The 17003-nt window shown below is 38.7% G+C and overlaps 1 protein-coding gene across 1 annotated transcript; it reads right to left on the bottom strand.

The window, feature by feature from the left end:
* Positions 1-7197: 7197 nt before the first annotated feature.
* Positions 7198-17003, bottom strand: LOC139452130 (uncharacterized). The gene is made up of 8 exons (XM_071233464.1): positions 16919-17003; positions 15379-15503; positions 13289-13618; positions 11726-11803; positions 10761-10818; positions 9471-9614; positions 7866-8002; positions 7198-7419 (listed from the first exon to the last, which is right to left on the bottom strand). Exons 1-8 carry the CDS (start codon positions 17001-17003, stop codon positions 7246-7248), a joined length of 1131 nt encoding a protein of 376 aa, XP_071089565.1. The 3' UTR covers positions 7198-7245.

Here is a 17003-nt window from a genome sequence, read left to right as displayed (position 1 = left end):
ATAAAGGCAAACACCATCACTTCACAGCATGCTTTATCTGTTGTGCAATATTGGTGCGAAATCAGCAGTGCTGGAAGCACTCATAAACTTCCCCAACTCTTCCTCTTCTTGCAAACTATGCTAATATAACTTCTTTCAGTGGCATTTAGAAGTTGGAGTGATGAAGTAAGACGAGTTCTATGGAAGAACAACTTCTTTATTACAATTAGTGCGACGTTTCGGTGTATCTATTGCTTGATAAAGGTGTTAGGATCTACAACGAAACGTCGCACTAAATGTAATAAAGAAGTTGTTCATCCATAGAACTCGTCTTACTTTATGCTAATATACATTACATAACATGCTCTACAGAAACTTACAAGTCCTATAATTCTGTTTTTATTGTCATAAAATACAGAAAAAAACATTAAAAAATTGTCAAAGTAAAACAAGAACTATTTAAATAAAAATAATTTTTATCATTATTTTTTTAGATCTTCAAAGGTTCATCCATAAAACAATATAGTGAGCTGGCCTTATTTCTGAAATCTGACAGTCACAGGTGGAAGTGGGAAGGATTTGGGGTTGTTTTGGGCCATATTTTCACTATTCATGACTTATCAGAGTGGACTTTTGTACCATTGATGTTATCAGCTAGTGCTGTTTCCTTCTGGTTGAATATGTAATACACCTGCATGTAGGATTCGTTTAAATCCTTCATATATGATTCAATTCTGAGTTCATTGTGATGTTTGATTATGAAAGGAAAATCTAACTCCTAGAACAAATTGCATGTATTAATAATTAAGATATTGAAATAAGATCAATGATCAGAGTGATAACTTGTCATATAATCAAACCTACGAATACATTTAATCAATATGAATGAAGAATGATTTAGATAAATTTGTAATCTTTAAGATATAACAGTAACATTAAATTCAATTGTAACTATTGTTGATTATAATGTGTTATTCATTGTTGATAATTTTATTCTTGCATCTGGTCATGTTATGTTAATGATTCTATGAGATATATCGATTTTCATTTGTTAATATTTCACAACTTGAGACAGTTAAGTTTTACATGTGTCGGACACACAATTGGACTACAGGTTCTCGAGTTACAGTGTGTACTAAAACTGATGGAATAATAAATTAATAGATAAATTATAATAAATCAAACAATTGCATTCTGGCTTGGAGCCTTAATAATGAATAATATCTGTTATGTACAAAGCATGTCTGTCATGATATTACTTATCTTGTTGCCAAGTGATACTGTTATGTTGAAAATCATGTAAATGCATTCCTCAGTGAATCTGTGATCTTGTGCGCATCATATTGTTTGGAACAAAGAAATCAGTTAGCTTTGTCAATGTTGTTCTCAATACATTGAAGCAATGACAATTGTGATACATGCACAAGACATTTAGACAGACATTGTTCATGCTGTTAGTTTATGCCAAAATTCATTGTATATATATACATCATCATGTTTCAGACTGTTAAGTATTTTTGAGTGTTTAGTTTGCTCATTTTTTTCTATGTAGGGACTTCTGACAGATTTGATTTTGTTATAAAAAATTATAGAATTGTGTTAAATATTTTTGTACTATAACATGTTTGCAGGAAAGCAGTTTTTTCACTTCCTTACAAAATTATGAACGGGACATGTTCTTGTGATTGTGTGTCATATGCTAATCTTCATAACGTCTTTACATGTGAATTTATGTTTAGATTGTGTTGTGGCAAAACTTAATTGAAGTTGAGGTCACATGCTCAGCACATTATAAATTCCACAGGAATAGAAAGATCACATGACATGAACAGCAGATTGGACAAGAATGTTTAGCTGTTATTGATACTTAGAAAACATGTCGTCATTCACAAGAACATTAGCTCATACACAACTGCTTTCAGTTGGAATTTGCACTCCGTTATTTCTATATTCCAGTATTATTATTCCTTTAATCATACCATGATGTATTTTGTTGTTGAATTTACAACTTCTGTGATGCCTTCTATATATTGTCTAGATGTGGTACTTGTAGCATATCATTGTCATGACAACATATTGAAATAAACACTCCACTGCAGTGCAGAATTCTTATGTTGTACTTGCTGCTGTGACCTAGAATGGAGTCAACATGGTGTTCTGATGTTGCCGTCCTGGAGCATGAAATCTTGGTTCTATCAGAGACATGGTGAAATTGGGTTTAACTGCGAGTCCAAGATTATTGCACTTATATATAGTCTGGAAGGTAATTTAAGGTAACGACGTTTACTACAATATCTGAAAAACTATCAGACCTACTCCAGTAAAAGTTGGCATGAGATTATTAAACAGTCATACATAACTGGATATTACATTTAAAGACAATCAAAGCATGAATAAAAAATCTGTCTATTTAGCTATCACTATATTTCATCAACAACCAGACCTGTTTGTCACAAGTGAAACGAGCATTCATTGAAACAGCCATCTGCATAATGCTACTCCTGCGTCACAGGGCCATATGACACAGTTGAACCAATCAACTTAACTCGAAAGGGTGCACGGGAATCACGCACGTTGAGACGCCCATTGCTAACACCGTGTTCATGCGTGCATCGATTGTCTGTAAATGTAATATCCAGTTATGTATGACTGTTTAATAACCTCATACCAACTTTGACTGGAGTAGGTCCAATAGTTTTTCAGATATTGTAGTAAACGTCGGTACCTTAAATTAACTTCCAGACTAGTGACGGGCATGCAGGTGTGTGTGGCTGCTTGTACTAGTCCGGACTGATGCCGATTCATAGTGCTAGCTCACTGAGATTCCATGCCGCAGTTAACATGAATACCCCACTCAGACACATTATACCGACTCCGAGCCGACCGGTCATTGTTTTAACCCCTTAATGCTGAGCGCAAGACAGGGTAACAAGTACCATCTTTTAACGTCTTTTGGTATGATGCGGCAGGGGACTAACAAGGGTATTTATCAGGATAAGAAATGGATTTAAACCTGGATTTGAGTTGGGTTGAGACAGCAGTCCGGATTAGACAGTAATCCATTCTAGTGAAGAGTTATGTCCCTTTGTATCATGGGGAGTGAAGTGTCAAGACAAGACATGTCAATGCCTACATTGTCTTGAAATGTTACCTTTGAGCTGAGGCCACTCTTGGCACCAATCTACGGTATGTAAATACACTGATAATTGATGAGAATAGCTTACTGACATGGACATTGTGACATGACTTCTCAAAAGGAGCTATAGTGGCAAATGTGTCAAGTGTATTTATAACTAAACAGAACGGAAGTATACCCTGGATAATCGAGTGAGAGTGAGTTGGGTTTAACGCTGCATTTAACAGTATTCCAGTTATCACTGCATGTCAGCTTACTGTGGGAGGAAAGTCCGAAGTGATGCAAGTCGCAGACGTTTCCCACTTCGGTGAAACCCACGAGCATGGGTATGGTGCTGACAAACCTAGAAACATAATCGGGGCGAACCGGGATTAGAACCAATAATCATACTTTCTGGCGTGCCCAAGGGACGCAACTCTGCACAGCGAATCACGGCGCCTCAGACGACTGGGCCACCCGTGCCCCCTGGACAATCGAGGATGCACAGATGAAGTAATCTCACAAAAAACAAAAGAGTAAGTGAATGATGTATGATTTAATAATGGATGTTTAGCGTTAGTTGAAAATTAACTTTGTCATAACATGATGTAAAATACATGATTAAAATGATGTATGAAAAGGGTTTTGTAGAATGATACTGTCCAAACAACACACAATGGATATACCTATTTGGTGTACTGCATTCACAAGGAGTAATAATCATGTCTTTTGTTACCAGCAGTGGCATAACACCAAGGCACTCGTCCTTACCCATGTTCCCTGTAAGGAGCTGGCGATACTACATGTACATCAATCAGAAGAGTTTCCTGACAACATTGTTACCAATGACTGCTCCTCCAGTGAACACAGTACACAAACCGGACATACCCAAAGTGTTCCATGCTAATTATTGATATAACTGAGCGGCCTAACAAGATATTTTGGACATTGTTCACCGAATGTAATCATGGATGAAACTGATACAATAATAACCTGAAAACAAAAACATTTATCCTACTCCTGTATTCTCTGAACAATATCAAGGTAATTCCCCATTTGTACAGCATAATAATGTTTCTTATGCTACTGTTAGCAATATTACAGCAGTATCATGATGGGACACCAGGAATGGGCTTCACACTTTGTACGCACGTGTGAAATTGAACCCAGACTATCTGCATGTTGAGTGAATGCTTTAACCACAAGGCTACCCCACCCTCATATGATCATAAAGAGATTTTCAAAAATTGTACTTGTTCCAACTTGGTTCATCAATTTTCAATTGCCCTTTTTTCTATGTCCCCTCTCTCCAAAGGTTAGAATATCGATTCATTCATTTACAATGAAAATGAGTTTCTTCCTTCGTCCTAACTCAATCCTAAGGTTTACGTAAATGTTAACATGACAAAAGCTTCATTTTACAAAGATCACTTACAAAGGCTTCCAGATTGAAAAGCTAGCTCTAGCACTAAGGCAAGTCATACACACACAGGACAACATTAACTACAGCATGACACACACGACTCACACACATAATTAAAACATATCACATTGGAATACAACCTGGGAGGATTACGCTCCTTTTTACACCAGTTGTAAAAGTGCTAGCAGCATACTTATGTAATTTTGGTTCCCTCTATAGTACATGCATGACACATATAGGGGTTTTCTGGTTCTGTCCATTGTGTATAGGTTGTCTTGGAGTGTACAGGTTCCATCTGTAGAACATAGGTTCTGTCTGTAATATCAAGGTTCAAGGTTATGCATATTGTATAGGTTTCATCTGCAGTAAACAGGTTCTGTCTATATATTGTCCATGTTTTCACCTCTTGTATCGAAGGTTTTTCTATAGTACCTAGGTTCTGCCTGTAGCATCTTGGTTTTTCTAGTGTAGTATGGTTTTGTAGTGCATACATTCTGACAAATGTATACATTTTGTCTGTAACTTATATATGTTCTGTTATAGTTTCTAGATTCTGTCCAAAGCATAATGTTTAGGTTTTGATTGTATCTAGGTTCTGTCCATGTGTTGTTTGCTATAGCATACAGGTTCTGTCCGGAGAATATAGGTGTTTTCTGTTGTACATATGATGTCTATAATTTCTAGGTTTTGATTGTAGTAACCATATTCTGACTAATAGTGTCTAGGTTCTGTCTACAGTTTCTAGGTTTGTGTATAGTATCTAGTTTCTGTCTATAGCATAGAGGTCTTTCTCAGATGAATATACGGTTGTATATATGACTTTTCGAATTTCAAGGTTTTGATTGTAGAATCCAAATTCTGTCTAATAGTGTCTAGGTTCTGTCTTTGATGTCTAGGTTCTGGCTACAGTTCCTAGGTTCTGTGTATAGTATTTAGGTTATGTATAGTGTCTCGGTTCTGTCTCTATTATATAGGTCCTTTTCAGATGAACATATGGTCTGTCTATAATTTCAAGGTTTAGACTGTAGTATATAGGTCTTGTCTGCAGAAATAACTTCTGGTGTAATTGTTGGGTGGACACTTTCATGTACAAGACGTATTTAGCACTGCTTTCGATACAAACATTTGTTCCCATTTTCTCCATAACCACTGATAACAGTCAACTGGATCTTACTGCTCATCATTGCACAAGAACTATCAACATACACTGCATCGTCAATTCCCAACTTCTGGTTGTCAAAACCAATATAATACTGTTATGTACACAAGCACCAGTAGATTGAGCATGTTGGATATCACCGGGACAAGACATTGACAATACAATATTACACATTGGGAAGGAAGCATCAACACAAATGTGATTGTTTTCAGGATGCTCTGCTGTTTGATTAGATTAATTGACTGATTATGGTTTTACGCCCTTTTAAGCTATATTCCAGGAACATCATGGCAGGGGACACCAGAAATGGGCTTCACACACTGTACAGATGTCGGGAATTAAACCCAGGTTTCGGCGTGAGGAGCAAACGCTTTAACCACTAGGCTACCCAACCGCCTCCAGAAGTAACCTGGACAGGTCATGAGTGCAACTGCCTGCTTAATGCCTCTTGCAGTAACTGAGGAAACAAAGCTCGTGGAAAGCAAATATAAACATGTGCATTTGCCAAATTGAAATATTTGTATGTTTCTTGTCTCCATCTGCATCATTTTAACTCTCCACATCTGGCTAACTTTTCTAGATGTTAAACAAAGGGCACATAACACCAATTAGCCGGACTGAAATCAAACCAGTTACATGCTTTTGAACAAATTAAATCACTTCTGATATGCTTGACCAAAAGAAAATTCTACAAGGTTGCATCATTTTAGGCCAAACCAAAAAGAGAAACATGAGTATTTTTAAATTGGGTCTAAGGCTTGCTTTCACAAATTAGCTTATCTACCACTCGTTCTGGAGCAGCATTAGCTCTGAGTAACGTCCTGGTCCTGTGATACGGCAAATGGATACATAGAGGTATATACAGATGAATGAACAGAACATACTGAAACAACACACTAGGCATCAACACAAAATAACAGATGACTATGATTTGGTAAAAAAACTAATACAGTCAAGTATCTGAGTACTTCTGAAGGCAACAGTGTGAATACTATTGTCACTATGCCGTAACAGCAGAGGCTCAACTAAAGAATTCAGACATCCAGAATTGTCAGTCACCAATTATTTAGCCTATGTGGGCAGTTCTGCACTTGAAAGAACATCTTCATGTTCTGCGTCAATACTCTACAAAATATATTTGCAAGTTCCGGGATAAACAATGACTGCTGAATTGGGAGAGTTCAAATACAATACAGGGGTAAACAAATCCAGCTTTGAATTCCTCAAATTTTAATTTGCACTAGAGAAAAATGTCAACGTACTTTAAGAAAGGGTAGCCCAGCCCACAAATGAGCCCTTTCCAAGTCAAATGAACATAAACCTTTTTAGTAGGGAATAGCCATAAAGAACATTCTATCCATTCTGAGATTCTTTACACGAAACAAAATTCAGCAACTGAGGAATTCATATTCACAGGACTTCCTTACCATGGAAACAATTCTTTAGATACTTATGTTAAGAAACATACACATTCTTTGTCTAACCTCTGCTCTGCTATACCACAGTCATCACACCTAAAACAATGGTCCCTTCAGACAGTTTGTGAAGTGCATCTTCAGAAATTCATCCTTACAAGAAGAAATCGTCACTTTCACGACTTCCTTGGTTACTGTTAAATCCAAATGATCGGAACTCATGAATGCTGTCCATATGGCACCTCTTTTCATTGATGTCAAAGTTTCTGGTTCGTCCCAAAGCTCTAGGAGAACAGGCCTTCAGGTCAAACGGCTCAAAGTAACGATCCTGCAAAAAAGTAAGCGAAGATTCACACCCATTCTAGCATAGTTAGCAATTTCCTCCTCTACAAGTGAAGAAACCCTTGTCAAAGTATTTGGCTTCATCACTAGATCTGCTACTTGTATTCAGGCCAGCAAGAGGTCTATGCTGTACTGTGCACACAGGGTGTATTGATCTCATGGGACGTGTATTAAGGTCTTGCATTACTAGCCTAGAAGATCTGAGGGTCAGGAAGACTAAAAAAAAATATATGGCAAATGAAACAAATTGCTTTTGAGTAATGACAGAACCTGAATAACTTTTCTCACAGATCATTTGATGTTGAATTAGGTGACATGGCTGCTTCCCAATAACATATTAAGCGAAAACCAGTGGCTTATCACCAGGAACACTCCACTCCTTCTCTATTGAAACGTACTTCGTAACATTCCATAAACAACAAATATTCTCACCTCATGGGCAACTAGTTCTGGGAATGTTTCTTTAATAAGAGGCCAGTTCCGGGGGGCAATTTTGGCATGTGGCTGTTTAGCCATAATGAGGAGATCTTTCACAGTGTAGCGTATTGTTGAATTGGCTCTCACAGGATCTAAAATGAATGATAATAAGGAATATCATTAAAAAGGTGTCTACCCCTTAGGCTAAAACAGCGTAAGTCTTGGTTCTCAGGCACCTCCTGCATCGTAAAGTCTGCCGCACATTTCATTTTTATTTTCATTTTTAAAATGATACATAAAAATCTTTAAATATTTCAGTCTGGACCAGACAATCCAGTGATTGATATCATGACCATCGATCCATGCAATTGAGATACAATGACATGCATCAACCAAGTCAGCGAGCCTGACCACCTGATCCCATTAGTTGCCTCTTACGACAAGCATAGTCACAGAGGCATGGGTTGTCGAAAACCTGTTCTATCCCGGATCTTCACGGGTCCCCTACACTCAGCAATATTCCAGCTACATGTATAAGATGTCAGCCTGATGGCAGAATCAGGACCAGACAAACCAGTGACTGATTTTGTGTACGATGATATGCAATCAACCAAATCACTGAGCCTGACAATCCGATCCATTTACTCGCCTCTTATGAGTAGCATAGGATGATGTGGATTTATTCTTATCCAGAATACTTGAATCCTGTGAAACTGTTCATTAAGAAATCAAGATCAGTACAACAATGACAGATTTTCATGCAAAAACCTGATGAAACAAAATTTAAATCAGGCCAAGTTCACAAATAAGAATTTTATCCAATCAACATGAACAAGTTCCCTTAGTGAAGGATTGTGTGACATGTTGCTGTACACAGCGTAGTTATAGCCATGCGACAACAGCTTGTAAGAAAAAGAAGCTGTTCCAAACAATCAAGTGATCAATCAATGTAGGAACAGTCTAACACTGTAACACACACATACTCTTGGCCCTGGATCTCCAATGGGTCTGATTCCCCACACAAGCATGGAGCACAAGGATTCTTGGCCCTGGATCTCCAAAGGTTTTATTCCTCAAAGTAGTATGGATCATTAGGGCTCTTGGCCCTGGATCTCCTCAGGGTCTGATTCCCCACACAAGCATGGATCACTAGGTCTCTTGGCCCTGCATCTGCCAAAGGTCTGATTCCCCACACGAGCATGGATCACAACAACTTTTGGCCCTGGATCTCCTCAGGGTCTGATTCCCCACACAAGCATTGATCACATCGACTTTTGGCCCTGGATCTCCTCAGGGTCTGATTCTCCACAAAAGCATGGATCACTAGGTCTCTTGGCCCTGGATCTCCCAAAGGTCTGATTCCCAACACAAGCATGGATCACAACGGCTTTTGGCCCTGGGTCTCCTCAGGGTCTGATTTCCCACAAAAGCATGGATCACAACGATTTTTGGCACTGGATCTCCTCAGGGTTTGATTCCCCACAAAAGCATGGATCACTAGGTCTCTTGGCCCTGGATCTCCTCAGGGTCTGATTCCCCACAAAAGCATGGATCACTACAACTTTTGGCCCTGGATCTCCCAAAGGTCTCATTCCCCAAAGGAGCAGCATTCATACTAACCCATACAAGAAGTAGGAGGTTCGCACCTCCTATCATCCTCATCTATAAGAGACCACTCCAGGTCACTTTCTTCATTTGAGCAGCTGCTGCGGCTGCTACTACTGCCACTGCTGATGCTGCTGCAAGATAGCCTCTGGTCATAATCTGCCCAAACAGATACAGGGATGTTAGTAAGCTAATAACTGAATGTAAATGGCGTAAACAACTTGGGTGTGACATGACAAATCAGCATGTCAATGGTGAGGTGGCAATATGATTCACAATGAAATAGTGACATTTACACTTGTTACTTTTGTTTGTTTGTTGTTTAACGCCGCACTCGGCAATATTCCAGCTATATGATGGCGGTCTGTAAATAATAGAGCCTGGACCAGACAATCCAGTGATTGACATCATGAGCATCAGTCTACACATGTGGGATTCGATGACATGTGGCAAACAAGTCAGCAAGCCTGACCGCCCGATCTTGTTAGTCGCCTCGCATGGGTTGGTGAAATATTCTCTACTCGGATCTTCAAGAGCCTGATAGAAACATGTTGATTAGTGGCAGTGTCTAAGTTTATCATAATTTTACCTGTAAAAGTACCATTTTAAGCTAATCACAGTGCCAGTTTAAGCTAGATTAAGTAGATTTGCGTTATTTTGATATATGCTATTTTCCTAGTCCTTTGATTGATATTTATTAAGAAAGCATTTTTCTAGCATTTCCGACCGTACTTTAAGAGATCATGCATATCAAGTTTCTTCCAATTCCAATCACAAATACTCAAATTATCGTACATGTACAGAGTAAGATGTTTGGACACCAAGTCCATGCTAAGTGACCTTGATCTTTCATGTTTTCCTATCATATCAGAAAAATTAACCAGGGGCATAAAATTGAATGAGTGAATTGGGGTACGTGGGTTTGAACAGTATGTCACTGACATCTTGATGTGTCAGTTTGATGTGTGATGGAAGTCGTCGATGTTTGGTGAAGCCACAAGTGTCCCTCAAGGTTATATGTATAAGACACATGTCATTTGTTTGTTGTTAACGCCGAACTCAGCAATAATCCAGCTACATGACGGTGGACTGTAAATAATCAAGTCTGGACCAGACAATCCAGGGATCATGAGTATCGATACAAGCAACTGGGATATGATGACATGCATCAACCAAGTCAGCAAGCCTGACCACCCAATCCCGTTAGTCGCCTCTTACGACAAGCATAGTCGCCTCTTATAGCAAGCATGGGTTGCTGAAGACCTATTCTAACCCGGGGTCTTCAGGGGTCCACTTGTTACTTACTCGGTTTGAAGAGACCGGGGACTTTGGGCATATTAACTGCTATTTCTTTTTTCTGCACCTGAAGGAAACAACAAGGTCATACCTTTCAAGTGGCTCCTACATGAAATATTTCAGCAACCAATTGACTATTTTGACTGACAGGTCTCAAAGACAACTGCATCCTCATGTTATTTTCTTGGTGACGAACAAAATATTTCATGAGGCAACACAATTTTACATGTTTGTTTGTTGTTTAACGCCACACAGAGCAATATTCCACCTATATCACGGCGGCCTGTAAATAATCAAGTCTGGACCTGACAATCTAGAGACATCATGAGCATCAATCCACACAATTGGGATACGATGACATGCATCAACCAAGTCAGCGAGCCTGACCACCAAATCCCGTTTGTCGCCTCTTACGACAAGCATGGGTTGCTGAAGACCTATTCTACCCCGGATCTTCAAGGGTTCAATTTTACATGTAAAAAATTTGAAAATAAAATAATTCAATGTATATTAGGCATCAGTTTCAACATTTTACTCTCAGATGTGAACAAACATTACCTTTCTGGTACCTATAGGTTGCATACACAGAACTGCAAATGTCATGAATGCCAAATGTTTAATTTGGTCAAATACATCACAGTAAACTAACTAGTTGTTATGGTGATACCACTTACATTATCCCAACATTCTAATCATGAATATCACCGATATTGTCTCAAAGAGAGGGTTAAATTAAGCTGAAATTAAACACAGAACAAAACAAATATATGCCCACGCAAACTAAAATATTAAAATTGTTAGAATATGTCCCACATACAGTCAATCAGCAGATCAAGGTGGGAATGCTGTGTTTTTAAGACACCTAAGATGTCATACAGCGATGTCAGTCTGTCTTCATTCACTTCATAGCCTGAATGTGCCCCCTTCACCCCATTTTTAAAAAAATCCTGTATCCAGCAAATGTTCACACACACCTCTGCTGAGTCATCCTCCTCGTTGTCTATCTGAATCAGTTCTCCATCCATGTGACATGCTAAAAGGTTAGCAGCTCTCTGAAACAGCAATGTCCTTCAACTGAGTGTGAAAGAATTGTGACAATACCATTCTGCAACACTTTTAGGTGGGGACTCTGGAATTTGCATCACTAACTACCATATTCGACGTATGAAGCACCTAGGGAGCTCTCAAAATTAGAAATAGGAGGCTCTTATTAGAATATTATTTTGATCAGTTTAAAGATCGTAAATTTTGTAGTTTATGCTGACACCCTGAAATGTTTATATACGACAGAAATATTTTTCCAGAATTTAATTGCCCATAACTAAGGGTGCATATAACACACGAGTGCCTATTATACACGAATAAATAAGTCTTGTGTATATTGATCAATCAGAAGGGGTGCTAATTGGGATTGTTCACTAGCCAATATCGCCGTTCGCTCTTATTAAGTCGAATACGGTTGGGTTTAGCAGTAAGTTCCGAATGAATTGACCATTCCAATGTAATGTGTTTTGATTGGCTGGAATATTCACTTCTGGGAATGAGAGTTAACTCTCTTACATCACATGAAGGCCCTATCCGATTTAAGCTTCCATTTTATGATCTTATTTTACAATTTATTATTCCTGTCACTCTCTTGTCATGGCGTTTAAGAAAAGAAAGCAGACGAAGGGGACAAATATATTTTATTTTTTAACTGAAGTTCTGAGTATTATCTGTTGTGTTTACAAAGTCAAATTATGGGGTAATTTACAATTGACGTTTGCTGATTTTAAAGTTGTTGTTTTTTCTCTCAAACGGTCAATGGATGTACTGTGTTGAGTTAACAATTTTTTCTTGAAGATGGCTGTTGAAAGAACTGAAGATTATGTAAATCTTTAACTCTGATTGGAAGAATGAACTGTCTTTGAAGGGATTAACTAAAATGTGAAAAGTAAAAATGTCACATATGAATACATAAAGCGACACTGACAAGTTGAATACCTGATGGACATTAAAAAAGTAACATTCCCTAAGTTTTCCATCTTTATCTAAAACATTTGTGTGTCCCCAGGTTTCATCCAATGTCCACAATTCTTAGAAAGCCAAGGGTCACTGGGCCCCACTGTTCAAGTTTATGATATGAACACTGCACTTCATTAGCTATGTTTGGAGTTGCAAGTTTCCAATCTCAACTAAAACGTTATACATTTGTCAATTCAGGAAAACAGAGCATTCAAATGTTAGCACTAAATGCCTATGCTGCTTATAACCATTCCAACAAAGTTGTCCCTGAACTTTTTTGTGGGTAATTATTTTTTCTGTGCTGAGAATGATAGAATCACTATTGCCAATATAATTCAAAGACCTTGAACGGTTGAACATAAGTATAAACATTACAATACGGTTACTCTTTTTCATTTTTACTTTGAATTAATTTCGTTTGTGACCACATTTTGTACTTGATAGCTGTGCATATAATAACTTTTCTTAACTGATCTCTTTGTATGTTTAATCAAAACGAAACATCAAATAACCAAAAACTAAAGTTTACCCACCAGGAGACTCTTCAGACATGTTGATGCAATGACGAGTGTTTCTGGTGTATTTCCCCCTCCGAGCTGTATCGTTCCAGTAAAGGAAGAAGTTTTCTTCTTCTCCGGTATATTCCGGGATTCCTGCATCCTGCAACCGGTGCGCGGGAAGCCAGGAGGAGGTCTGCCCTTCAGGGAGTCCAGCACGCTGGTCTTATGCTGAATGTTATTATTCGAGTCACTGCACATGTTTGAGTTACGCAAGCCATTCTGCCCCCTGGGGTAGTGTTGTGTGATGATTTCTGGTGGATGGGCACGGGTGTTGGGTGGCAATGTGTGACAAGGTGTCGAAAGCTGCAAAGAGAGAATTTTCTATAATGAGTGAGTTGAGTTAAACACTGCTTCGAAGAGTGTCAGTTTGATGAAGATGTTGACCAACATCGTGAAACTACTGCACAAGTATGGTGATGTCAAACTCTACCAGTGAAATCATGTGTCTGGTAATAAGAGTGAGTGAGTGAGTATGGTTTTACGCCGCTTTTAGCAATATTCCAGCAATATCACGGCGGGGTACACCACAAATGGGCTTCACACATTGTACCCATGTCGGGAATCAACCCGGGTCTTCGGGTTGACGAGCAAACGCTTTAACCACTAGGCTACCCGACCGCCCCTCTGGTAATAAGAACTAAATATGTACAAAACTATTTTATTTCTGACAACAGTGCATAATGTAAGTACTATGAATTTTAGTCTGATCTTTTTCCTATTCTGCTCACTAATTCCTGGGCTCCTTGATTTCAATTGCTGATTGTTACTGGAACTTCCAGATAATTATTTTGTAACATGATTAAGGTATACAAATTTACATTCACATTATCCACACTGCGATTTACTTAACATGGTTCATTCTTACTGTATAATTGATAAGTATTTAACAAAGAACATAGATGATTATCCTATGTTAAACTGACAGCAATACATTTTATAGTCCATTTCATAAATTAGCCCCAGATCAGGAATATATCTAGACCTGATTAGAGGCCCAGACTACTGTCCCTTTAAGTCTGAAGCAATTGTCAGTAAAACTTCCCAAATTTGAACTACACATTTCCCAATTTACTCAGTTGTATTTATAACTAATGTTATGGCTTTGTAAGGTGACTTGTACTTCACTGATGAACTTCCTAATTCTGAACAAATTAACGTTTTTTCCTAATTTGCCTGCCAAGGGCACTTTGTTTTTGGAATCCGAGATAAATCCCTGTTAGATGATGGTGGTGAAATGTGGTCCAATGTCGTGTCCAAGATTATTGCATTAATACGTACGTCTGCTTGTACAAGTCAATTGTACAACTTTATAGTGCTAGCCCACTGAGACACCATGCCGCAGTATAACATGAATACTCCACTCAGACAATACTGACTACAAGCCGACCAGACCTTGTTTTAGCTCCTTATTGTCGAACACTAGGCAGGGTAATAACAAGTGCCATCTTTTAATGACTTTTGGTATAATGGGAATGGGGATCAAATATACAACCTTCCACTCCCTAGATGGATGCTCTACCACTAGACCATGAAGGCGGTCTCCCTGCTAGATACCCAAACATATCTTATTAAGATACGACAAAATAAGAGGGGGTGGTTAATGGTCTTGTCAATTACTGTATTCAGATAACAATGTCCAATCACAGGGACTTGATAAATCACATTTATTTTGATCTGCTCAGAGGCTAATATTTGGACCCAAGTCTCGGCAAATGTCATTGAAAATTCTCAATTCATGCAATAGTGAGTGAGTATGGTTTTATGCCACTTTTAGCAATATTCTAGCAATATTACGTCGGAAGACACCAGAAATGGACTTCACACATTGTACCCATGTCGGGAATAGAACCTTGGTCTGCGGCGTGACGAGCGAATGCTTTAACCACAAGGCTACCCGACCGCCAAATATTCACGCAATAACTAATAACTCATTTTATCACTTTGTAAAGGTAACCTGCCACTGATAACAGGGCTAAAAGAAGAGGAAGATGCTTCAATGGTTAGTTTTATATTATCCTAAACTGCCTGCCAGGGGTACTTAGTCGTAGAATGAACATATATACCACTGAGGCCTTCACTCGGCAATCTGGTGTGTCTTGGATTGGTTGAGTGGATTTCACAAATTCCTTTGCTCTTTGCTGAATCAAGTTAACTTTGTCTGTGAAATCATCTGGCTCAAACTGTGTGTCTGAAAGGAGATGCAAAGATAAAAAAAACACTCTTTAAGACTCTTTCGCACATTCACATGCTTCAACTAATCACAGAAGTACCAGTGTCACACATTGTTTTTCCTAATATCAGGGACTGAACCTTCTGTCAAGAGAACAATGGTATATGGTCATCATTGGTCAGAGGTCTGGGAGACTGACTAGTCTGAGTGAGTGAGTGAGTTGGATTTAACGCTGCTTTGAACAGTATTCCAGTTATATCTCGGCGTGTCAGCTTAATGTGGGAGGAAAACCAGAAGTGAGAGTCTTTGATGTTTACCACTTTGGTGAAACGAGCACAGGTATGGTGCTGACAAACCAAGAAACATAATCAGGGCGAACCGGGATTGGAACCCACAATCATAGGTGTCTGGCGTGTCCAAGGGACACAACTCTGCACAGCGAATTCCAGCTGACTTGTCTGAAGCCAGTAGATATTAAAGTCTTCTGAGAAAACTAGTACAGTGTTGAGAAGTACTCGTAAAATCAGCAGCCACTTCACAACCATTTCCAGGAGGCACCAGAAATCGTTTTCAGGGATGCCATTACTTTCAGAGTTGTGAAATACCTACCTACTTCAAACTCAATCCAGATAGTTACCTTAGCTCAAACTAACACATAATGAGGAAATTAAATGCATTTCTTCCTTGACATCACTTTCAGTCAAATGATATCAGTTCTGGTTTGGAAAACACATACCCAATGCAGCACAATTCTAAACCAGAAAACCCTATTCCTCTAGCTGCTTTAATAAGAAAATTATAACCATATCTTGTTGGAGAAAACATATGTCATGCATGCATACAGTGCAACCATAAAACAGAAAGGCTCTGGCTCTGACAACATATAATATATATATATATATGAATATGAAAGTTTTATGAACTTCCAATTTATAGGCATCGCTACTGGTTTAGAAAAACACTTGTCCATGCAAGAAAGCTTCTAGCTACTTTAATAAGTAATCTACATGCACTTTCAGCTTAATGGCCTTGGCACTCCACCATTGCAGCCAATCCCAAGCTTAATTGTTTCTCGTTCAAAACTGGGGTGCTAGGTCTTACAAACATGTCACACAAAAGCAAACGTTTCTTCATGCCATGATCATAGTAAAGACCATGACATGGCTGATCAATGGACATTTTGTTTGTTTGTTGTTTTACACCACACCCAGCAATAATCCAGCTATATGACGGCAGTCTGTAAATAATTGAGTTTGGATCAGACAATCCAGTGATTAACATCCTGAGCATTGATCCACGCAATTGGCATACGATGACATGCATCAACAAGTCAGCGAGTCTGAGCACCCGATCCCGTTAGTCACCTCTAACTGGAATATTGCTGAGTGTGATGTTAAAAAACAAACAAGCCATGTCTGACATTGAAATCTCACCTGTGTCCTCTGGTACTTTCTTCAAGGGTCTTGGCTTCTTCAGCCCAGTCATTCTTGCTGCTCGGCCCATCAATGCAGTAGACAT

Source organism: Haliotis cracherodii, unplaced genomic scaffold (assembly GCF_022045235.1).
Source record: "Haliotis cracherodii isolate W230 unplaced genomic scaffold, xgHalCrac1.p SCAF_10, whole genome shotgun sequence".
Lineage (NCBI taxonomy): Eukaryota > Metazoa > Mollusca > Gastropoda > Lepetellida > Haliotidae > Haliotis > Haliotis cracherodii.
The sequence above is the reverse complement of the archived record's forward strand: the minus strand, read 5'-3'. Positions and strand labels throughout refer to the sequence as shown.